This window comes from Nomia melanderi, chromosome 4, assembly GCF_051020985.1.
Source record: "Nomia melanderi isolate GNS246 chromosome 4, iyNomMela1, whole genome shotgun sequence".
NCBI classification, from domain to species: domain Eukaryota; kingdom Metazoa; phylum Arthropoda; class Insecta; order Hymenoptera; family Halictidae; genus Nomia; species Nomia melanderi.
The window spans coordinates 17,594,190-17,619,115 of record NC_135002.1 but is presented as its reverse complement, the minus strand read 5'-3'; the positions used below and the strand labels follow the sequence as shown (position 1 = coordinate 17,619,115).

Genomic DNA, 24,926 nt, shown 5'->3' with positions numbered 1-24,926 from the left:
GATAACCAGTGAAAAATAAAAAGAATTACTTTCGATTACCGTTCGCTTCTAATCATCCTTCATATCGATGACATCATGTTTACTTTTTTCGATAAAATATCAGAGCGTCTGCCGATTATAAGGGAAAGAATGTTGATAAGATACAAGGTGTGGTAAATAAACGTGACTAACGATTTCTTACACGAGAAAGCGACTACACGCATGGGTGTCTTCATCTCTGACGACAAGAAGATGAGCTTAGTTTAAACTTTCGTGTAAAAATAACGCGGCTACCGCGGCAACGTTGTGCAAGAATGTTATTTTTATAATTTCCGTATTTATAGGCTAGGTATCCTGAATGAACTTGTATGCCCATTCACCTTTCTATGTGGAAATATGGAATTAGATTGTGGTAAAGATGATACAATGAATAGCACTTGGTTAAATATTGTCTATTATAACAAGTTCATTTCGTTTATTTAAAACAGATCAATTTGTTTTTTACAATATATTTAATATAATTCAGAATCATTAAGGCATTATTTCATTTTTGTGGTTTACAGCACTTTGTAAATACTACATAACTGATATTTACTGATATACTTCAATTCTTGCAATAATCAATTGTAAAAATATGAATCCTTTTACATTTAACTAAAAGAATTACTTATTATTGTAAGATTTATATTGCGAATATATATTATGTATTTACTTTTATATTTAATCAAATTTGATTTTGATCGTTAACTTTTTAAAATATGTGGCTTATAAAAGAAATATTTCATACTAGCTTCGTTTAAATAAAGCATAGAAGCTTACGTATATTCTATTTAGGTTTCGTAAATGCAAGAACTGCAGCGATTATTTGCAATTGTGCATGCTATCTATATCTGCAGTTTCTTATAATTTTTAAACATCATTTGGTACTTTTGTAACATTTAATTATGTTTCCTTGATAGGATAATGATGTCATAGAATATCGACAGTACTATCTTCGACGCTGAAATGTCTTCGTTCTTAAATAATTTCCGACAATCAGTAGTTACATGATTTATTATTAATCGTGAATTACGTGTATAGGAGATGATAAGATGACAGTTGTTCAATATACACAAATAAGTCACTTCATTATGTTTTACTCATATTTTAATTATCTCCACTTGTTATGCACGATATAGATAAACGTGAATTTTTAAACTATAAAAATCTAGAATAAATTTGTGTATGCTATTCATTTTGTTAAACACACAATAAAAATTGTTTTTAATCTGTTTCCTGCGTTTATACAAACTTTCGCAACAATAAAAGCACAATTAAATTAGAAATCAAATAAAACACTGTAACAAAATTGAAAGAATAAAAGTTTTATATATACACAATTTTGTAAAAGTCAATAAGTTTTATGAAAGATAACAACATTAATAAATAAGAAGTATTCTAAAGACTATAACACGATTAAATATATGTAACTCTTTCCTAGAAGTTCTTTCGTTATCTATAATAATATTCGCTACGTCCAATGGATGATTAAGTGTTCTTAGAAACGTTGAATTTATTCAGACAAATACTTAATATCAAGGCTAATATCTTCTTGTTGTTTTACAATAGCTCAGTAATAATGCACAAACACTTTCGTCTTTGATTGAAGTGGCGCAACGTCTATGGACGATAGAAACGTCTTCGCAAGGTGCCAATATAACATCATTGACAGTGATAATACCACAATCAACTAATCAAGTTGTAGCCACGATAAAATCATCAACACCCATAAATTAAGTATTCAATACACGTCAATCAAATATGTAAGGTATGTAAGTATTTCTGCAACGAACAAACAAGGTACAAGTTCTCTGCCTTTTATTACAACGAGACAATAATTCACCAACTTACATTATTTTTTTCTTCTTTCGTAAGATTTTTTCTTGCGATTGTAATAGTGCAATGTCCACAAAAAGGAGTAACGTCTTCACAAATCACAAATATACGTCAATGGCCAATAATATTGAATTACTGCATGTAGTTACAATCAAAATTTCTTCAAAGTGAACTGCAGTTACAAGTTTAATAAGAATTCATTAATTTAGATTAAACATTTAATACTCAGCAACACACGCCATTACTATTTGTATAGTATTTAAACCAATAATATGAACATTTTCAAATTCATAACTGTTTTCATACATTTCTAAAAAATACGGTCGTGAGAAATATAATAAAATATAAAATGCACTTCAATTCAATATTATTGTTACTTCAATACGAATAAATTAGAATCACTATCAGAAGATTCTGCATAAATTCACTCTGTATAAATTATAGCAAGGAAAATGTACATAAAAATCCGTCTGTCCAGTAATAACGTTATAAAATCGTCGACAAGCATAAATGAAATATTCGATATAAGTCAACGAAACACATTAGCCGCGCGAATATTTTTACAAGGGACAGTGCAATAATCCACAATTTATTTTCTTCGTAATAATCCAACTTCCGCGAAAGCCAGAAATACCTCATCAACGTGTAAATATAATATCACCAATGGTAATTACGCAGGAAATCAACGAATGCGCACAAGTTGCAACGTCTACAAAATGGTTGGCACGCATAAATCAAGTATTCGATACACGTCGACCAAATACCTAAGATATGCAAGTATTTTTAGAGTCAGCAGCGTACAGGTTCTTCGGATGTCAGCGTGGCGTTGCGAGATAATCCACTAACAGTTGATTTTTTCTTATTCGATTGCAACAGTGCAACGCGCAGGGAAGCATAGAAACATCTCCGCGAGGTGCAAATATAACATCACCGATAGCAATAACGCTAGAATCAACTAATCAGCGCGGCTCGTGGCGCCTACGAGATCACCGACACACAGAACTTATCGAGCTGGTAGAGCAGCATTCCACGGTTCGGAATGACCACGCTCATTCTTCCGTGGTCTCCTGCGAGCACTGAAATGATCATCCGCGAAGGTGCAGCGCCTCGTTATGCCTGGTGGCTGTGCGCGTGTACCTGTGAACGTGAAAGGTGAAACAGGAAACCATTTCGTTCACCTGTTCCACTCGACGCCGAAAATCGGACTACACGGAGCCTTGATCCGACCTTCCCCTCCGCGATGAACATTAAAGGCCTTCGGCCTGCTTGACGGCATTTCTCGGACCCTACTCCTTTGCTTATCCTTTTCCTTTCCTTTTTCTACTTCTCCTTCTTCTTCTTCTTTTTACTCTTTCTACGTTTCCTTTCATTCCTTCTGCTTCTTACTTCCACTTTTCCTTTTCTTTCTTCTTGCCTCTACTTTTTCTCTTTTTTCTTCTTTTTCCTCTTTTCTTCTTTTCTCTAGCTTTTTCCTGTCTTCTTCTTTCTACTTTTTCATTTTTTTCTTTTTCTTCTTCTTTCTTCTTGATTCTACTATTCCTATCAGCAATTCCATTGTTCTTTATCCGCTTTCCTTCATTAACTTACCGATACCATAAATTTAGGCATTTGGTTCCTGCTCTGAGGTAACCATGTGCTAAATCTGTGGGAAGATTTTGTTGATTACAGATATTGTTTCGACTTTGAAGGAAGTCGATCGTAGGTTCGGTTCACATTGCTGAAGTTTCCTTTCTTTGTTTTGATACAATTATTAGAATATTTTTGTAATATTGTAGCTCGTAACAGAATTTAGGCGTAGCTAGCGTCATTACCAGGTAAAGTTTGATAGATTTCAGAAAAAGGATATTTCAAGTGTTATTGATGCTGTGTTATTCAAATGAATTATTATTTCATATAAAATGACAAATTTGGACGAGTAAAGTATTTTTATTTTAGTAATTTGTAGCATCAAATTAAATACTTAAATTTTATGTTTTAAGCGTTTGCTTAAGATATTTATTTGAGGTGAAAATAAATTAAATTTTAAATAAAGAGGTATGGTATTATAACACAACAAACTATAACATTCGTGAAAGTAAATTTATTTTTAATGTAAGTCCTGCTTCTTGGACAAAGGATTAATATAGTAAAGATGAACAAAAATATATTATAATAAAATTTTTAAATACTTTTAGTATCCTTTAAATAAAATACATAAAATAAGAACACCTTTTTGGAATACACTTTTAATTTTGAATATTTAAAGTATAAATAAATGTAAATCGATCACGTTTATATTTATGGTTAACCCCGTGCCCTATGAGTTATTTTTCAACTACGATCGATACAACTATTTTACTGTTAATCATTTATTAGGAAAGAAACAAATTTTGATATTTATTCTATGTCTAACTTGACTCCAAAGGTTAACGATTACTAATAGAAAAATAATATTTAATTTATATTTAAAACAAATAAATAACACTTAAATTTGTCAAATTCAGTTTAAAATTTTCGTCACGAGTCTGACACGATATTATAAGTGAAGGAGTTAGTACGATCGAATTTTTCGGAGTTATATTTGAAGAATGGTTCGCAGTTCAATCTCTATAGTAAATGCACAATGCAGTTTTACAATTCACAAACGGACGAACATTATGGGCAAGTTGCCAAGAAATGTCTAGTTGAAGGCTTTAAAGTGGGTAGTAGGGAAGAATTACATCGTGGAAAGGGGATTGCTACTCTGTGAATTATTGTAGACGTCCCTCAAACACGAAAGGACCACGTTTATGTACTTTTCATTGCATGCAATCTACTATATAAGTACATAGAAAAGAAATTTATAGATTCGCTTCTAACTGTCTGACATTTAATCTATTATAAAGTAAGTAGCGGAAACTCACTTCGTTGTTATGTGTTACATTTTTTTTTAGATTACCAATACATCTCAATAGTTTAACTAGTGTTGTTTATTTTCTTTGATATCAAATTAATTAAGAGAAAATCTACTATTTTCTTATTAACACAGTTCTATATATTAATTAAAAATTAAGCGATTCTTAACCTTTTTATATGGACAAATAACATATGTTGTCACAAAGTATCATTAAGTTAATTTCATATATGATAAATAGTGATTGAACTAAAAATATTCTATCGCTAATTGTCATTTCCAGTATTTATATTACATTTTATTTATATATTTCGGTTACAAATTATTTTATTATATTGTATGTATCATATTTCTATATTATATAAAAAAATTTATAAAGCACATTCGAAAATTCACGATTGAAAATTCATTTTCTTATTTAATAGTCATATCACCACACCATTAATACATAACAAAGTCTATCGATAATTTTAAAATTACAAACTATACACAGTCGCCCTGATGCACACTGTTACGCATATTACTTGATTCTTCGCATTCACCTTAAAATTAAGTTATAAAGTACAGTCTATTCAATCAGCGAGAAGATCTTTACTGTCAAGCACTTAGGCAAACTGAAAACAACATAAATGAGGCATTCTCGTCTATTATTATTCTCTGCGCAACGTGTACGTTTAAACAATGTTTACCATTTTGTTTCCTCCATAAAACGCTGTCTTATCACGGCAGACAACTGTAACTACAGAGAATGACTATGAAAGCGATGCGAAACTTCAAGGCGAGGAATATGTAAGACAAGTCCTGTAAACAAGCCTTGTTCAAACTGTTGTTTGCACGAGTCAGTTTCCGCGAGCTAAGTTCCGAGAGTCAAACTATGTCCCAAAGGTGCCATTGTTTCGTCGTGGGATAATTTGTGTGCAGTACCGTCACCAATACTACTGCCATGCGATGCCACACATGGTCAGATACATACCCTCTACGAGATTCCTCGACGCAGTCCCCACTTTTTCATAGCTGTGACACATTGATGCACGAGTCGCTATACCCAGCCGGTGAACCTTGAAGAGAAATTTTACTAGTGAAAGTCGCATTTGGACAAAGTTGGTTTAGACTGTAACCCCCGGATGGCCAGTAATGAAAATTGAAAAACAATGAGGTTGCAAGACCTCTAGATCCTACTAGCCTGAATAATCTAGCACTGAAGTGACCCATGAATTTAAGTTTCTTCGGAAGGAGACAACACGTTCCGTGCCATCGGAAATTTCGGTTCTATCTTGCTTGTAAAGTGCACTGATTTTTTAACTGATATATTAAGTTAGATTCAAGCTTTTACTGACTTTCAAGATATTTTTCTATTGTTTCTTTACGTTTTTGTTGTTTCGCGACGTGTGCCACTATTCTTTGACACGTCTCACAAAAAATGTTTCCTTACAAAAATTGCGCGTGTAATGGTACACATGGCATGGAATGTATTAATCAGTCAATGGAGAAAAAGAGTATTGATGATAGAGGGAACATCTAAATAATGAATATCAGGTGATTAGTAATGACAAGTGAACTATTCATGTTATAGGACCTCAGAGACTTAGATAAACTAGCATTGGAGTAGTCTTGAGTCCAGATTTCTTTGAAACATGAGAAAAGGCATCATGTTATTAGCCAGGCAATAGGGAAGGAAAATATTCATTATATAGCGGAGTTCTAAATTATGATGTCTAAAAGAAAAATAGGGAGCATTAAAGTTGCAGGGCCTTTAAAACCTACTTAGGAGTCTTAACAGTCTAACACTGAGATAGTGTTTGTGACCAAGCTTTCGCGAAAGCAAGGAATAGTCTCCTATTAATCAAGTATAGAAAGGGAAAGGTACTGAAAATAGAGAGCGAATGTGTACTATCACTTCTAGATGCCAAGCAATAAAAGTGAGGAAAAATTATAATAAATAATTACTAATATAATATTCTACGGAAATAATATTAAGAATTCGAATGAATACATTTGCCATTTTACTCAAAGAAAATTAATATTTGCTTTACCAGCTGTAAAAAAGTTTGAAATTTTAATTGGTACATCATAATATTATCTTTCTTATGTGTATTGTGTGCTTTTAATGATAAATGATTGTTCATTGTTGCTGTTTATACTCAAAACATCTAATTTTTAGAATATTTTGAAGAAATATAACTTACTGCTCAATGATGTGTTTCATAATTTATTAATACTTGCATCAGAAATAGATACCAATTATGTAAATCACAAAGCTTACGTTCAGTAATTAAATCCGAGTATTCACTTATATGACAATATAGAACATAATTTATTAGCAGAGAATACGATTGTCTCCTATAACGATCTGCATACCGTGAATTCTAATTACTTCAGTTGAATACACCGTATTGTGACATAGGTGGAATAATTTATAAACGAAAAATTGCTTCCTGCAAATCTTTGAAACAATATTTCTCGAGTTGAATAAACTGCTTTCACTTTAATTCATGTTGAAATGATACAGTATTAAAGAAGTACTGTGCAAAATCATGAATTTCTTAATCTTTTCCAGTTACTTCTGTTGAATTGCTCTATCGTGGGAAAGTGTAGCATACATACGTAAGCATGTAAAATGGTGAAAAGAGAATTACATTAAAATATTTAGCTCATATAAATTAATATGAAACGGTATATATGTATATACAAAATATTACACGAAAGTGTAAATAAAAAGTATACAATAACATTTTTCGCTGATTATTTCGTTGCTAAGAAGGCTACGCTTGAACTTCAGCTATAATAAATACAATTGCTTCTGATTATTTAATTCTTTAGCATACGAGTAAAAATACCTACATTATCTATATATCAGATAAAAATTACAGTAAGATAAGAAGATAAAAATACACTCAAATCGAATAAAACTAACGATAGAATGTGTCGTAGTTTGCCAGGAATTATATCTTATGTCAAGTTTCAATTAGCTATCATAGTTAGCACGGATTAATTATTGGAAAACATCACATTGTCAAGTTTTCTTATGTTATTTCTTATGTTTCAAGGACCATTTCAATTACTCAGTACCTAGAATTTCTGAAGAATTTTATACTTTTATTTTCCAAATAATAAACTTATTTATTCAACGAAAATTGTTTTCAGCGGAAAATTATTTAATTAAACCAACTGTGTCTTGATATTTGAAAAAAGTATAATCTCCGAATCATCAACTTTATTCCTTCTTGTTACCTAAAAAATCCGTCTAATGAACAATTTAAATTTGTTCATTCAATTGCTCTACGAAACATAAACTTCATCATTTAATGAACGCTCATTATTAGCATAAGAAATAATTCAAATCGTATTAAGATAAGCCATCAATAATAATTGACCTGGTATCAGTAGTTGATCATTTTTCAGGAAACTGTAAAAAATAAGGTTTTTAACAGTAATAATCTGTCGATAAAGGCGCGACAGATATTCTGCAACATCTATCCAACTCTAAAACACTTTTACCTGAATTAAATTGTTTATCATAAAAACTAACAATTTATTTCATTAACGTTGGTTGTATGCCTCTAACTTCCAACACGAAATTAACTTCTTTTCATTTGTATTTGTCCTTTTACTTGTAATTTGTCACAATCGTTGCAAATAAACGAGATTAAATTAATCACCTTTGGTCACACACTTTGTCACATAATGTAAGAAGTTCAAACAGCATTTTCACGCATAGGATCTCTCTATTCAATAAAGGAGCAAGCGTTTACTATTATTGACGCAGAGAACTTTTCTTAACTGGTCAACTATTGGTGCTTTTACCTTACATACCCCTACCGTATTTATGAACAGATGGATAATGTCAGTTTCTTAAATTCTGTTTCCAGGTGAAAGGAATTTCTCGATTTAGGCTAGGATGTCACATCACAGCGACGATAACATGCTAATAGCAACCTCGGACTCCTTCTGGGAGCCGGGTAACTACAAGCGGACGACGAAAAGGATCGAAGACGGCCACAAGCTTTGCGACAGCTTAATAGCGTTAGTACAAGAGAGGGCGGAGATAGAGAAGAGTTACGCGAAAGCGTTGAAGAATTGGTCGAAGAATTGGAACGATAAGATCGAGAAAGGACCCGAATACGGAACCACCGAGGCAGCATGGAAAGGCGTTCTCGTTGAAGCGGACAGGTTATGCGATCTTCATCTCAGGGTTAAGGAGGATCTATGCAACGATATCATTCAAAAAGTGAAAACGTGGCAGAAGGACAATTACCACAAAGTACGTACAATTTTTCACTCGATTCTCTGTTTATCTCCTTTAGACTTGATTATCGTTCAAAATTATGTTGCACTTACTTAACAAGAAAAGACTGTTATTTAACGCACCGCAAGTAATGACATATACTTTGAATAAACATGGTAGTATTCTGCTTTTCTGATAGAAATGGGTTTAAATATAGGTTGTTGGGGAAAGTAGGATAGAATGGGACGCTTTTTTTTTAATACTGATAACAAAATATCTGGAGCAATAAACGTATGAAACCTTTTTCGGAAGTTTTAAATAGATCTTTGATTTTATTAAGTATTGAGAACAGTAAAACAGTGTACATTATCATGTGTGTCAGGTTTAAATGTTAATTTGTTGTTTTGATACATTCCCTGATCGAACAATTAGGGCCAGTCATAATTTTCATTGTTTTTCGTGCTAATCGTAGAATTACAAGACCAAAACGGAATTGAATAATAACTGTTATTAACTCTTAAGGTGTATACATATATGTTAAATAAATAAATATTAATGTAGAGGCGAGAAACGCGCGATTCGGCGAAAGCGATGACCACCTGTGCGCTCAACAGGAGTTGCATTTCTCTTAGGAAACTATGTATGATATATAATAATAATGAAATCGTTAATAATTTTATTGAATGATTTCATTTATTTAATTTATTTAAAAAATGTAAGTAAAAAACTTGTAATAATCAAGACATAAATAACAGAAATTTTATTTTCTTATATATTTTTGATTAAAGAAAAATTATAAAACTGTGCAAAATTGCAAATATTTTCAGTTAAAATTTGTTAATATGTTTTCTATAAAGACCAATGAATAATAGAACACAAAAATTATCTGGTTCCACGAGGTTCCTGAATTTTTACAAATTTTTCAAGATATAAGACGTGATATATCTCCTATATATATATACCTATTTCGATATTTCTAGCTAAGAAGAAATCATAAAATTATGCATGATTGCCGAAATGGATCACCAATGAATACACACACACATTTTGTAATCCTAATATGTTTTTTGTCGTGTTAATAAACTTTTGTAATTTTTGTTGAACGTTAAAATGTCATTGGATAGTCCCATTTCTACATTAATAATAATTTGTATTTTCCCCCTTTGCTTTTATTATAGCTCTTATTATAGCACTCTTTCTGGCATACTGAATATGCATTTGGTGATCATGTCTTTGATTATGGAATCGTTCTGCCAAATTTCAATAATTTTTCATGTCCGGGAAATATAAAAAAAATTGTAGTGCTTAGGCAATAAACTCTCAATAATAGGACATTATGTATAACAATGTACATTTTATTACTATGGAAATGTGTAATATGTAGATATATACCTCACCTGTATTAACTGTGGAATTTGGGTTAAAAAATCTTTCGTTTTGTGTGCAATAAAATCAAAATTATCTAGAAAAATAAATAACTCGTCATTTAAAGAATTATGTACTATCATTTCAAGCTTTAAGATGACGTGTATACCCGTCAAACGCAGTTAACTGGTTAAGTAGTTTATAAAAACGAACAATAATTACATTTTGGCCTTTTATTTCAACGATACCGCCAGGAAACTATGAGTAGCCCTAAGATAGTCACCTAAAATATATTCATTGCTTCTCGAATTGTACGTACTATCGAATGATCCATGATTTTATCAATATTCATGGGCGAAACATTTAAACATTATAAAATAATTCAAAATTTCGGATGAATGTTCTACAGTATTGAAGATACAGATTTGACAAATGAAATATGTTCACGTATTATGAAAGGCTAATGAAAAATCGTTCGAACTTGATGAATTTTGCACAGATTGCATCGATTACCTACATTGTACGATCTCATGGATTCCGCGTTGCATGTCAAGCGGAAACCGTTAGTGGAATTTTTCAAGATTATGTTGCTGTCTGCATTTCTTGCGAAAATACGAAGTTTTATAAATGATGTCTATATTTGTCTGTCCAAACGCTCACAGATAAATATCTGTTCACATAAAACGAAAGCCGCATATCTAAAGCCGAACTCCGAGCGCAATAATTGGTTTAAATTATTATTAGTCGGGAATATTACTTCAAGTTCAAAGGATTTACTTTATAAGCGTGGAATCAATAATTCGTAGAAATTATATTTAAAGCGAATAGTATCTTTCAACGAATGCTAATTCTTTTTCACTTTCGGTGAATCATAAAAAGATAAAGCAGCATCGATCAATGCAATTGCGAAAGGAATCACACAGCAAAGAGCTAATAATAATGCAGCAGAAGTGTTCGTGGAAGTATTACGTCTTCAATACTCTTCATAATTATTCGACGATTTCGCGCAACTCAAGAAATAAACGTGTTTTTATAAAATTTGAATATGATCCATGTCAGTGTTCTCAGATTATATTTTAGTTTATGCACAACTGTAAAAGTGCAAATGTAGAACAAAATGTGTCTAATTTGATTTCTTATGTCAGTCCATTAATTAAAAGTTATAGAGCTTGATTCGTTTTGTACACTGTATCAGATAAAGGTTTCATACAGTTATTAGCCAGCATTTTTCACGCACAATATAATAACATTCAAGATCATGCAAGAAATAAAAAAAATGTTTCGAATATTTCGTATCATCGTAACTTTTTCTTATTTTTCATCGTCACATCCCACTCACAAAGAGACTGAGATTTACTTCAGTGTTTGAAACTGATTACTTAAGAATAATGAAATCGATTGCAATTATTTTGAAAAAATTGTTTTCGAAGCAAATAGCTTCCTCCCGTTTTTTTTTGCTTGGTTAATTTCCACTGCTGAGTCCCAAAATTGTGAAATTTAAACGAGTATTAGTATATTGCAAGAAAAGAAATTAATGTAACCTTTGCATTTGTCTGACCTGACAGTGTCAAAATAAAATGCAAATGCCGTGTAACTGTTTATTTCTATAAGTTCTTCCGTTCTTCTTCAACATGTTAAACCAGCGGTTTCCAAACTTTATGCTACTACGCGTCCCTAAAAAAAATTGTTTTCCGTGCCTTCCTATCTTTTAATAGATATAATATAATATAGACACGTTTTAAATAATAATAACTTTATTGCAAAATAAAAATTACTTCACTGAATTTGTACTGTTACGTTACGATGTGAAGTTTATTTATTTCTAGATATTATGGTATGAACATTAATTTTTCATTAAAAAGTTTGGCGCCTTCTCTGACAATAGTCCGCGCCTCCCAGGTTGGAAACCGCGGTGCTAACCCCTTGCCGTACTATTTACTTTTGCTACTAAGCTCGTATAACATTTCACTGTCAACGATTTGCAAGAAATGCAACAAAATTTTCCATTTTACTTGAAGTGAAAATTTCATTTGAAAATAATAAATTGATAATAGCAAAACAGTTGTTTGCTCTGATTCGTGGGTAACGAACAAGATTGATTGTTGTTAAATTCATCTAGAAATCTTCATCGCGAGTCTCACTTGTCGTGGTACGACAAGGGGTTAAACCGAAACCTCGCAATTCGAGTGCCGTATACAAGACTAAGTGTTCTCACTGTACACGACGAAAATGCTTGGTGCTCACCACGTGAACAGCCCGTACACATCCAACCCTCTTCACGCATATATAGTTCTAACCGATCTGTTCTCCGTGTAGGTTTTCATAATTATCGCTAATCTTGTACGGATGTGGTTCGATTCCAGTCGATGATGACTCTGAAGGAACGCAAGGAGATGGAGGATGCGTTCAAGAAGGCGCAGAAACCTTGGGTGAAGCTTTTGCAGAAGGTCGAAAAATCGAAGTCAGAATATCACAACAGCTGTAAAACCGAGCGAACTGCCGCGAATATGGAGAGGAACGCCTCCGCGGACAGTTCGCTTTCGCCAGACCAGGTAAAACAACGATTCTACCCTTTCTGTGCGGCGATTACGGTGATAAAGCCGTGTCTTCTTTTATTCATCCCCATCATTAGCTACATTTCGTCTTTACTGACATTAGAAGCTAGTTGTAATAATTCGCTGACACTCTTGTTCGCTCATTCAGTCACTCCTTCATTCACTCACATTCTCACTTGACCAACGGGAAGATCATTCGTTCGGAGTTATCTGGGTTTTAACCCATTCGCGCGGCAGTCGTTTTGTGTATTTTGTAGGCAAAATGCTCTTAATAAATTAAGTGCCATGGCAGTCATTGATGACTGACGTTTCTGAATTACTTGAAAATAATCGTAACATGCGAGATAACCGATGTACAATGAAAATGTTTAATAACGTAACTAAGTTGCGAATAGTGTAATGCATGGATTGTAACGTCAAGTAATTAATCATTGTTCCTGCTATTCTTTGCTACAAAAGAATAACTCAACGGAAAAACGTTCAAGATTTTCGTGGCGCTTAACGTGTTAAGCGATGCAGTGTAGAAATAATGCAAACAATACTGACTAAATGGTACAGTATTCCAGAGACAAACAAAGAATATAACGCATTAATATTTATTATTACACCACGACAAAATACAAAGTATTCCACGAGTCTGCCTCGTTATTCCGCGCGAATGGGCTAATGGTTTTCTATTGTGGTGAGTATGTTTACTGGATCTTTTCTTGTGCACCATTTAAACAGGATTCGATCCTCTTTCTGTGCGCTGTGTTGTAGAAGTGTAGTAAACTACACTGACGGGATGTTAAAAGGTTTTCGGGTGTATTGTTAATGCTTCTGAGCTGAGACCTAGTGTGGTATCCAGATATAATGTCCGCTGTTTGTCCAGTTTGTTTTGTTTGTTCTCGTGTTTTGATTTCCTATTTAATAATCAATCGACGGAGCTACTACGAAGTTTGTTGTGTTTGTTCTGAGTTTATTTTATGATATTAGGCCGTGATATTTTGTTTGTCTTTTTGTGAGAGTCACTTCGCTACCAGTTGTTATTTTTAGAAAAATTAATATCCTGAGTGCAAAGCATACTTTTCTAAAGATTAACCCCTTGTCTTGTAGTGCTGTGTCAAACTCATAACTAAAATTTCGAACAGAGATTAGCATATACAAATTGAGTTGAAATTAAATACTACTTTATATTATCAATCGTTAATCATTGAAGTAAATCTGGATATAAGACAAATATAGAATTCTTCCTTCTTCCATCTTAATTATTAATGATAAAATAGTTCCAGCGAGTGCTGTTGTCAAAGAAATCGTAAAACAAGAGGTTAATTTCAAGTTAGTTGTCACTCAAAGTTAAACCGAATTAATGCTCAAGCGTCAATTTTTTGTTTTCTATTTCATTCAATAGATATTTTAGGATTATCCTTTTCATTATTTTTGATAGGATAGAGAGTAATGATGACAGGCTACATAACTAAGGTGTGCTGGTGAATTTTTCAGTTCCTAGGTGAGAATAATCCCTCTAACTTATAGGAAAATTACCAGCTTCTAAAACTAAATTGAAAAGTATCTTTCTATCTTAATGATTCTTTATATTTACGCTTTTAATATGTCGTTATAAATACTTTTCATTATGAAGTTTTTATAGGGAAATTCTGACTGGTTCGTTTGTCGCTCGTTTCATCATGTATAATCCGATTTGTTTTGAAGATGTTCTATAGGTATTCTGCAGCTATGTAATTCTATTATTCTTTGAGTTCTTTCGGCCATCCAGTGTATTAATATTCCATGAGCTATTTTTTTAACAGACTTTTTCACTAGTTTTGTAACTGTTTTCTATAAAGAGTGGTTTGTCATTAATGTCGTCTCTAGATTCTCTACAAACACTTAGGTCCTGTTATTCTTTTGGCACATTAAAAGTTATTTTACTTGTTTTGCGAGTCTGTTTATTTTTCCCTATTTTCTACAATACGATCTTGTAATGTCTTTTTATTCCTCTTCTTTTTTCTTTGATTTCACTATACCACCACCTAATTATTTTGATAAAGAGTTCAGTAGCTGACTCGTTTCTTGTCCATGAGCTTCTAAAATTCTTATCAGTGAGTGGATTTTGATGAGATTGATTTTAATTCCAGTCATTGCAGTTTTTCATTCCAACTGAGGATAATACGTGCGTTGTCTGAAGTGAGTTTTACCGTTTGTGATCGTCAAATCAGTTGTGTGTGATAGAACATTTCGGGTGAAAAGTGTGATAGTTATCGTTGTTCTTCATTTCCATTTTAAATTATTATAATTTTATAATTCGTTTATACCATTATTCGTTTGTGATTTTTATGTCCAAATATATACCTTCTTTGAAGTTTTATATCTTACCTGAGTTAAGTGGTTCAGTCATCTATGATGATGTGTTTTCTCTTTATCCTAAGTCAAAAATTTAGATTCTGTTTCAGTTCTGTCTTCTCGTTGCACACAGAGTGTCTCATTTTAATCTATAAATACAATTATTTCCGAAACTATTTAGTGTTTCAAAAATGTCCTAAATGTAATTTTTCTGTTTCGACAGGATATTTATAATTCATTAATTACAAGTTAATACTATCATATAGTTCTTTTTACATCTATCAATGCGGCCGCTCGTTCCTCACAAAAGAAGTATTAACTTATTCACCTTGAAAACACAAAAACAGAAAAAATCGTATTTGAGACATTTTTCAAATAACGAATAGTTCCGGAAATAAATGCATTTATAGATGAAAATAGGACACCCTATACAAAAGTTCGTCGTTCAATACTTCCATATCTGTTACTCTTATATTCGTTACAGGTATTTGCACATGTGCTTCCTTTTCTTCATACTTTTATCTTGTTATTTGAATTACATAGTTATTTCTAAATCATCTATTTTCCATGGATCCATCCATGTTCATCCTTATTTCGGTGATTAAAAAATAGCGTCTATTCCAGCTGGACTTCTGTATTGAAATTCAAACATGATTACCCCAGAGAAATAGTATTCATTGTTTGATTTTTCATCTCATTGTGTGCGTATGTGTGCGTACTGCGAACGAATTCAATAATATATTTTTGCGAATCACTAAGAAACATAATCGACACACGTCCGCTCTCTTGATAAAAAGTTACACCATACTCTGATCATACGTAATCGATAATTAGCACAGTTCTGACATCACATTACATCTAAATCACAGTCGCTGGCATCGAACTCTTTGCGAAAAGGATTTTTGTGTAATCATTCTATCTAAGACAAAAAGGATTTCTCTTTAATACTTATTATAGCGGAAGAGAAAGAGTTTCTATAGATCTTAAGAATTTGTTCATTAGTCTTACAAATTTGTTTATATCTAAGATACAAGAACAATTTATTACGACCATTTCTCTTACATACCATCGATGTCAATTATATTTTTTTAACACTAGCTGCACCGGTACTTTGTATATATTTATTCCTATCGTAAACCAGTCAAATAACTAGCTACAAGAAAAAGTAAACAAAAGGAAAGACAAATATTGAAAAATTGATAAATCGAACAATATAGGAATTGATATGAAATTAAACGAACCAAAGAAAACGCACGATTTTTAATCAGATTTTAGAATAGCTTCAAGGTACGGTCAGTGTTAATAAGGAAAATAAATATACTCGCATCATTATTAATACAGTATTATGCAACTACTTTAGAATAGATGGCTATTTGAATTTAATAATAACAACTATATATTCTGAAATCGGTTTTAAAGTCTTCGATTCTCATTTGTTACAACAGTTTTAAAATATTGAAATTTAATACGTACAAATATGCTATAAATATTTCTAATTTCATATTATTTCTGTTCCATACAATAATATACGGGGAGTCTATGAAAAAAATAGTGATAAAAGTGATAAAATCAACCCAGATCTAACAATGCATATTTAATCAAATAAATGCTACTTTGCAATAAAGAAATATAGTACTAGTACTTTACGATATCAATCTTTAATTTTAACAAGATTATTTTACAGTATCATCACCTCGTTAAATATTGATTTGCTTATTAATTAAGATGACCACCGTCCGTTCATTAGATGTAGGGGATGTAATGCAGCGTCACAGTGTCATATAAAATGTGTTGATCAGTTTTACCGCTGAATCACACTTTACATAAGCAAAGATGGAAGTCACACTGGAAGTTATAAACAGTAATTGTTCTTACAAACTCTTTAAAAATATTATTCGGTTACAAAAATCTCCTCTGGGAAGCTAAATAAAATAAACCTTCTTCCCAGTGAGTCTTTAAGTGGGTGAATGAGTGAGCGAACGAGATAATAAGCAAATTACTACAACCTGTTCCTAATGTTAATAAAAAAAAGATGTAGCTGATAGAGGAGATAAAATAGAAATAAAAGAAAAATTTAATAAAATATACGTGTTCGCTGTTATTTTGACAACATAGTTTTATTTCTTTTATTTCTGTTTGGTCCTTACATCGCTTTCCCTTAATCTTTATTTTTGAGAGGCACCCAGTATATCAAGAACATATGATCTATGAAATATAAATGTAAATAATTTCTATTAAGTTTAGACATGCTAAATATTATTAACAGTTCTTCTGTTCGTGTAGATAAAAAAAGTCGAAGAAACTCTAAATTTCAAAGAACAAGTATTATAAATTTGATTTTGCCTTTACGAGAAATATTTTACATATTTATTTTGGAATCAAATCTGTTTAATATGTATTCAAAACTGAATCGCTGGAATAATTTAATCGTTGATAAAAATATTCCGTTTTGTGGTTGTCCGTAAAAAAACATGGTTTGATATTTCGTTATTCAAGTCACCGTTACATGAGTATTTTATTTATGCGAAGTCATCCTCGGTAACGGGAAAAATACGTTTGGATAAAAAAATTAATTTGAAACTCCTATGGGAATAACGTAAATAAATTTTTCAGTGTAATTTATCTTTATTTCATGTTTTAAATATTGTCATACTTTCTGTATTTGATATTAAACTTACTCTGTTTAATACATCGATGAATTTATTTATACATTCTATTAAACAAAGAAAAGCTTTGTAATTTTGAAATTTAACATTAGAACAACAACAGGAAAGTAACTTTCAAATATACTTTGAATGGATGAGATTATTGTTGTTTAGTGAATGAACAATAACAAGAACCATACAAACTTTTTTTATCATAGATAATAAAATCATTTTCTCTTTATTTGTTACGAATTGTTTCATGTCATAAGATATATCCAAAATCTCGGAAATATCAAATCTAATTTCGTTGAAGCATTTTGATCTCTTTTTCTCCATCCTTTTAACAAATATCAATGTATTTAATTCTGGTCATCATAGACCATCTGGCATCCCACAGTTATAAAAACATACAAAAAATATTTGATTCTATTTGCAATAAAGCACAACGAATTCAGCAGTTACAATTTCTCAATTATATATTATAAGCATATTTTATAATTCTGTATTTATAAAATTATTTATTGTTTGTTTATATTTATAAACTAATATTAACAATATTTCAAATTTTTCGATAACAGAATTTTGATATACTCAAATACGAATGTCTCTCAATTCAATGTCTGCCATATTGATTTTTTAACTCATCCATAAGCTTTTTCTAATCCATTTGGCTACAAACTAAACAACTCAACTGTATTTTCATGTCATCGCTCACATACACAAATATCAAATAACGAAATCCTTTTCGAAGCGACTAATATCCTTGGCGAAACGTGCACACGCAAGCACATGTAACTCAGTATCATGTGTACTTACACGTGTGCGCACAATACGTTGGTATTGCATCTCGATAAACATATGTACGAGTAGATGCAGTTGTTCTTTAGCAAGTATTATTTGCAGATGGCCCGAGGCTCTGAAAACGTATGTTAACAAATTTCGTGTTATCGTAACAATTGTCTGCATGCGATGTTGTTTTGTGTTTGCCGGTATTAATCGATATCGCTACGATCGTCCGTCTCACGAAGTGTTTCTAGACTTTCCCGAATGCTCGATAATATCGTCTATCTATCCCTGCATGTTTCGGGCATCGCTCGGAGACGGATCGTACGTTTCTAGCTTGAAGTTGTACCGATTGAGCCATTCTTTCGATGAAACGATTAACTCCGCGAAAGGAAAAGTAGGAAAGTTCGGCGAAATTTAAGGTAAAATCACCAATAGCTGACCAGTTAAGAAAAATGTTCTGCGTAAATAATAGTAAACGCTTGCTCCTTCATTAAATAGAGAGTCTCCATGCGTGAAAATGCTGTTTGAATTTCTTACATTATGTAACAAAGCAAACCTTGAAATAGTTATATTATCCAAATTTGATAGAGATTTTTGAAAATTCAATACTCGCGTTAAAAATTGACTATCCTTTAAAACGAGATAACTAGTAGTTGACCATATGTTAGTTAGCAGTTGGCTACTTATACTAAAACCGAAAACACTAAAGGTGATTTCTTTAGTATCGTTTGTTTGCAGCGATTATGAGAAATTACAAGCAAAAGGACAAATACAAATGAAAAGAAGTTAATTCCATGTTGAAAATCGGAGTCATACAACCAACATCAATGAAATAGGTTGTTAGTTTTTACGATAAACAGTTCAGGTAAAAATGTTTCGAAGTTGGGTTGGTAGATGCTGCAACATATGTATCGTGTCTTTATCAAAAGATTATTACTTTTAAAAGCCTTATTTTTTATGTTTTCCTGAAAAATGGTCAACCACTGATACCAGGTCAATTACTGGTGACTTTACCTCAAATGTTTTAACACTGAAATCTGGAATATTTTCAAATTCCATTTGAAAACATTCGACAAGCAGAGTTAGTCACTTTGATCTATGAACGACTTAGCTAACAAAATATTATCAAGTTCTTTATATTTAATTGTATTGCATTGTTACACACAGTTTACAAAAGTCAAACATTCTGTTAATTTCGTTCGTTAGACGCATTTGGTGTATATGAATGCCGTAACCGTTGAAATTGAATATTTTAAATATCTAGACATGCTGTTACGTTAGTTACTGCACCAAATTATTGTTACACTTTCTACGCAATGGTTCGCGTTAAAATTCTAGATAATGTGATTGGTAAACAACACTATTAGAGTAGCATTGCAAGAGAAATATCGTTGCACGTATAGCACGATGGAAAAACGATAATATCGCCGGAGGAAGAGCGATCTTCTGAAAAATGGCTACCAACATTTTAGATGACTGTGTGTGGATGTGATGCATGGAGAAGAATACGAAAAGCCTTTAGGAAGTCTAAAATAGGAGACATTCAGCTTGTATGTATAACGATACTGCATGTAGCATGTTTATCGATTAACCGATCTTTTCTTTTATTTCTCGTTACAGAAAGCTCTATTGGTAAGCAAAGCCATTTTCTGGTAACTAATAATTTACATCAAGTCACTGATCGCGCAAGCATCGAGCTTTAAAATGTATCTATTATGCTAGTGTATCTGTGTACTTATTTTTATAAAGTAAATATAAACTTTTGGGAATAGAAAATATTTTGTTACTGATAAAATACAACAAATTGATACATTGAACATTTCTTGATCAGGTGTCTTAAAAATCAGTTTTAAATGTTATTCGATGTTATTAGTTCTACATCTTCAATTTATAATAACATTATTGTTATATATTTCACATTCTTTTATAGAAAAAGGAGACTATCAAATTGATTAAATATGACATTTTTTCAAATGAAAAATCTTCGTTATTGTGGAAATTAAATTATTTAATTATCTATGTAATCTTTATTATTCTCAATGATTTTATTTGATAATTCCAAGTATTTTTAATTCTATACAGTATTTTTATACTTGGATGCAGATTATTTTTTTTTAATAATAAACTTGTTCGGAGACATATGTATTTATAGAATTTGCATATTATAAGTTTATCTTTCTGACTTCTATAACATTTTACTAAAACATTCTAAAATTAATGAAAATTACGTTTTGATATTCATTTTGCTCGATGTTTGCTCGTCACCTACGCGTAGTAGACAATATGAACACATCTTAACGTTGTAAGCTATTTTTGTGAGTAAATTCCAGAAGCTTTGTTCATACAACACTATTCGGTCCGTTAGTTACACCGCTTAATTGTTACTTGCAATAAGAAATCACTGATTATTTAAATTTCATTCTAGAAATAATATAAAATGCTAAATATTAATACATACTACACAATGTAATTAAACGTCTCCAAATTTGAATATAAAACTTTATTTCACGAGCAATAGAATTTCAAATTCTTATTACGCAAAATAAAAATGATGTGCTGCAGAATAAAATTTAAACGTGCATAGAAACAAGGAGAAAAGGAATTACTTTATTTCAAAGATTAAAAAGTGAAACAATTACTTACGAATCTTTTCTAAGTACTTAGCTGAGCACTTGCCTCTAAAAACAGTAGTTTAAATTTATAAAAGTAATATAAAGAAGCTTATATAAATCATGTATTGATATTCAAAGGGTTCTAGTCATCACCGTTCAATTACAAAGAATATTAGACTTACCTTTGGAGTTACACCTTTATTTTATAAAACACTCTGTATACAAAGTACCTACGTTAAAATAATGGTCACAGAAAAGTAACATTTTAATGATGTACCAATAATCTTTACGCTAAATTATGTAGTTTTACAGATATTGCTTTGTCGCACACGTAGATAGATTTAGTTTTGCTGATCACATAGACAGGATGAATCATGCAATTCTAACAAACTGAAAAAAACTTTCATAATAAAGTATTACCTATTTAGTTATAAATTCACTTCCTTCGTAAATGAAATGGTAAATTGAAAAATGTATTCTTTCGATTTAATCGTGTATTTTTCTGATATACTTACTGCAGGTATAATCTCTGTACGATATTAACGCTTAGGCAACCACCCAAAAGAAGCTATAATCACAACATTTTTCATTAACTTTAATTGAACTGATTCAGCAGATTTAGGAAAGTACCCAGTGCAAAACTTATTAAATAAGAAAACAAGAAAATAAACAATATAAATAGCAATTCGTTGCTAATGGAAATGTAAGAGATCTCCTTGTTTAGAGAATTTTTGTAGTTTTTCAATCGACGTTTTAATAAAAGACAAAGCTCTCTTGAAAAATTCATTATCAAATTCTAAACATTTAATATTAATATTTATATATTTTATATAGCCATTAAAATAAAAGTGTTATCACTTTTTCCATGTATCGCTAACCTAAGACAGTTTCATTTTTATCCCCTAAATTTCAATCTATTATCTTCGAAGTTTCAATTGTTTACACGTCCCCATATATAGAATATATAGAATATTAAAATTGCATTATTCATCCTAAAAGTCACGCTTACTTTTTGAAAGGTATTCTTTGCCGCCACAGTTGTACGCTGGGTAAGCTTGAGGGTAAAGAATTGGAATTGTCGTCACGATATTGTGACGCAAACATTGTGAGCTGAACTGTGTTCGAAGCGCATTCGAACACATGGATACTTTGTCCAGTAGATGTATGGTCTTTATCAATTTTGATGTATAAAATCCAACGTAGTTTCTGTTTACTATCGACGAGCCTGCCATTGCGGGTTTGTATAAAACCCCCCCCGATCGAGCTTGAGATTTTTAAGGTGCATACACACGCACAAACTATAATAAAAATTGATGTGTTATCATCACGACTCAAAAGTGGTTGCGACGGGAGTCTTTAACACTAGATTTACGGATATTTGCTGTACAGTTTATTCCATTGTTAGAACAATTGATATTCTTCATTTTGGAAATTAGCGATTTAAAAGCAAACAATTAGGATACATATTTGTGTAACTACATCAATCCAAATCAACCCAAATATTTACCAAATTTTATAGTTTATAAAATTCAATATAAATCAAATCGACTCGTTCCGTAAATCTAATGTTAATCGATGATTATTTTTAATCTGTGACAAAAGGACCATAATTACTCTCACAATAATGTGACATATTATACAATTACAGAAATGTACAATATTTATATACGGGGTGACAAGAAAAAACTTTGACAGTGTATTGTAATTCTAAAAAAAGTTATGACAATACGTCCAGACATATTAACTCTTTGTACTCGAAAGTTTTTCACTAGAAATATTCAACATTTTCCAATGAGACATAACCAACATTCTTTGAAACTAACTAATGGATAAACGTAGATAAATTAAGAAACGAAGCTATTTTATTTCAATATTTCACATTATTGATGCACTATACAAAGCATATTATATATGAGACCATAATTTTGCTATATCAAATTTAGTGATGACAAAGAGTTACCTCGAGCGCAAAGGGTTAATTTTTTACTGTCAGTTTACAAACACGTCTACTTCTTATCATGTACCCAACATCTCACCGTTATGATGTATAAAAATTGCTTCGCTAATCTACCGCATCATTGTGTTGTTTCCCTTATCGGTAACTTCGATGTGCTGCATACACAAATCTATTTCTAAAATTGATCCTACATTACGACTAAATGGAAATGGTGCCATACGATTGTATCTCTGATTTTTCGGTCGAAACTTTTATTTCTTAAATCTGTCTTTCCTCGAGCATTAAATGTAATTTAAAAAAATTACATGTATGAAGTAACATCTACGATATGCATTATACTTTGAATACTATGTTCAGTTTCATATTTTCGGATGCTTTATTAAAAAATGGACTTTGTTCAAAACATTTTTCGTTTCGCATAATTAACGAAGCATAATGGGACGTGTAAATGTAATTCGTTCAGAGAATATTGAAAAAACAATCGTATATTTAATTCGTACAATGTTAACAATTATTTCAAAGTAGTTTCAACAAATGTTTAATCAGTCAACTGTGTTTGACAATGAATTATTTATTTCTTCAAATAAACACATAGCTCTTCTTCTACTTTGCTGTAGTTTTTTATTTTAATGTATATTAGTCTCTTTAATGTATGCTCGTCATCGGTTGATCTCATTACACTCGACGAGAGATTTTTGAAACTGAATTTCACAGTTAACCTCTAGCGCTGGAAATTAATTCGGACATTTGGCAGTCTTACGCGAAGAATTTTGTTTCTCCTTTCTTTACCCATACATGTACACTAACTTTGTTTATTAATCATTTTGTATAGAGTGACACATTTCAAAACAATTTAGTATATGTAATGCAAAAGGACTATCAATATATACAAGACGTCATGAAATTATTTTTTTTTAATTTCACTGGCAATTCTAGAACAAAAACATTCCGACGTACGGGATACGTCTTTCCAGTGCGAGGGATTAACTACTTAACACTAAAACTACCGAGCACTTCAACCGTCTTTTTAAAATTTCTTTATAAAAGCTATAAACGTGAATTTATTAAAATTTCAATTGGCTTGTATTTCAGTTTAGGTATTACTAAATCAGCTTCTTTAATCATTTTTTTAAAAAGTGTCTATACCTTTGCAATAATTGTAAAAGAAATTAGGAATTGGTCATTTTGACCTGTTTGGTAGTCTAGTGTTAAAACAATCTTCCTGTTTCTCTAAACATTTCCAAATCTTTCATTTATATTATATCGAACGACTGATAAAATACTCGATTACTCTTCAAATATTTGCTCGTCAAATCTCACTGATACAAAGTTCCAAGAAACTACGTTCCCTGCATTTATCCACGACGGCAAGAAAATAAGAAAGAGAAACTCCACTGTCATCGCCAGTAATTCTCAAACAAACTGCTCGTGACACTCGCAGACACACCTCCTTTCAGTTGTATCGCGAATTACAAAGCACCCGGTATATAAATCGCAGCGCATCTCTACAGGCAACATGCCCCCTGAGAGTCAACGTGGTCCTTTTCTGAAAATATTTACGGTTAGATGGTTCGGTTAAACGATCGTAAAGATCTTTTAAAAACGCCATTGTTTTTTGCCGATCCCCCCCGGCTGATCCAACAAACCTCAGGTTCGCTCGGTAACCCTCTGCCAAGATCTTTACCTTCAATATCACTCGCACGGGCGTCCACGATTCAGAATATTGATTGCCG

General features: G+C 31.6%; 1 protein-coding gene across 7 annotated transcripts in view; it reads left to right on the top strand.

Moving 5' to 3' along the window:
- The window catches only part of Synd (protein kinase C and casein kinase substrate in neurons protein Synd), a 112,069-nt gene that overhangs the window by 78,094 nt on the left and 9,049 nt on the right, over positions 1–24,926 (top strand). For 3 of the 7 annotated variants that reach the window (XM_076367273.1, XM_076367270.1, XM_076367271.1), the window contains exons 2-6: positions 8,596–8,987; positions 12,680–12,868; positions 18,742–18,762; positions 20,097–20,174; positions 20,245–20,256. In XM_076367273.1, the coding sequence (XP_076223388.1) occupies positions 8,625–8,987; positions 12,680–12,868; positions 18,742–18,762; positions 20,097–20,174; positions 20,245–20,256 (663 nt within the window). In that variant the 5' untranslated portion in view covers positions 8,596–8,624. The remainder of the gene's footprint in view (positions 1–8,595; positions 8,988–12,679; positions 12,869–18,741; positions 18,763–20,096; positions 20,175–20,244; positions 20,257–24,926) is intronic. The other 4 variants (XM_076367272.1, XM_031972893.2, XM_031972891.2 and 1 more) reach the window with 4 other exon arrangements.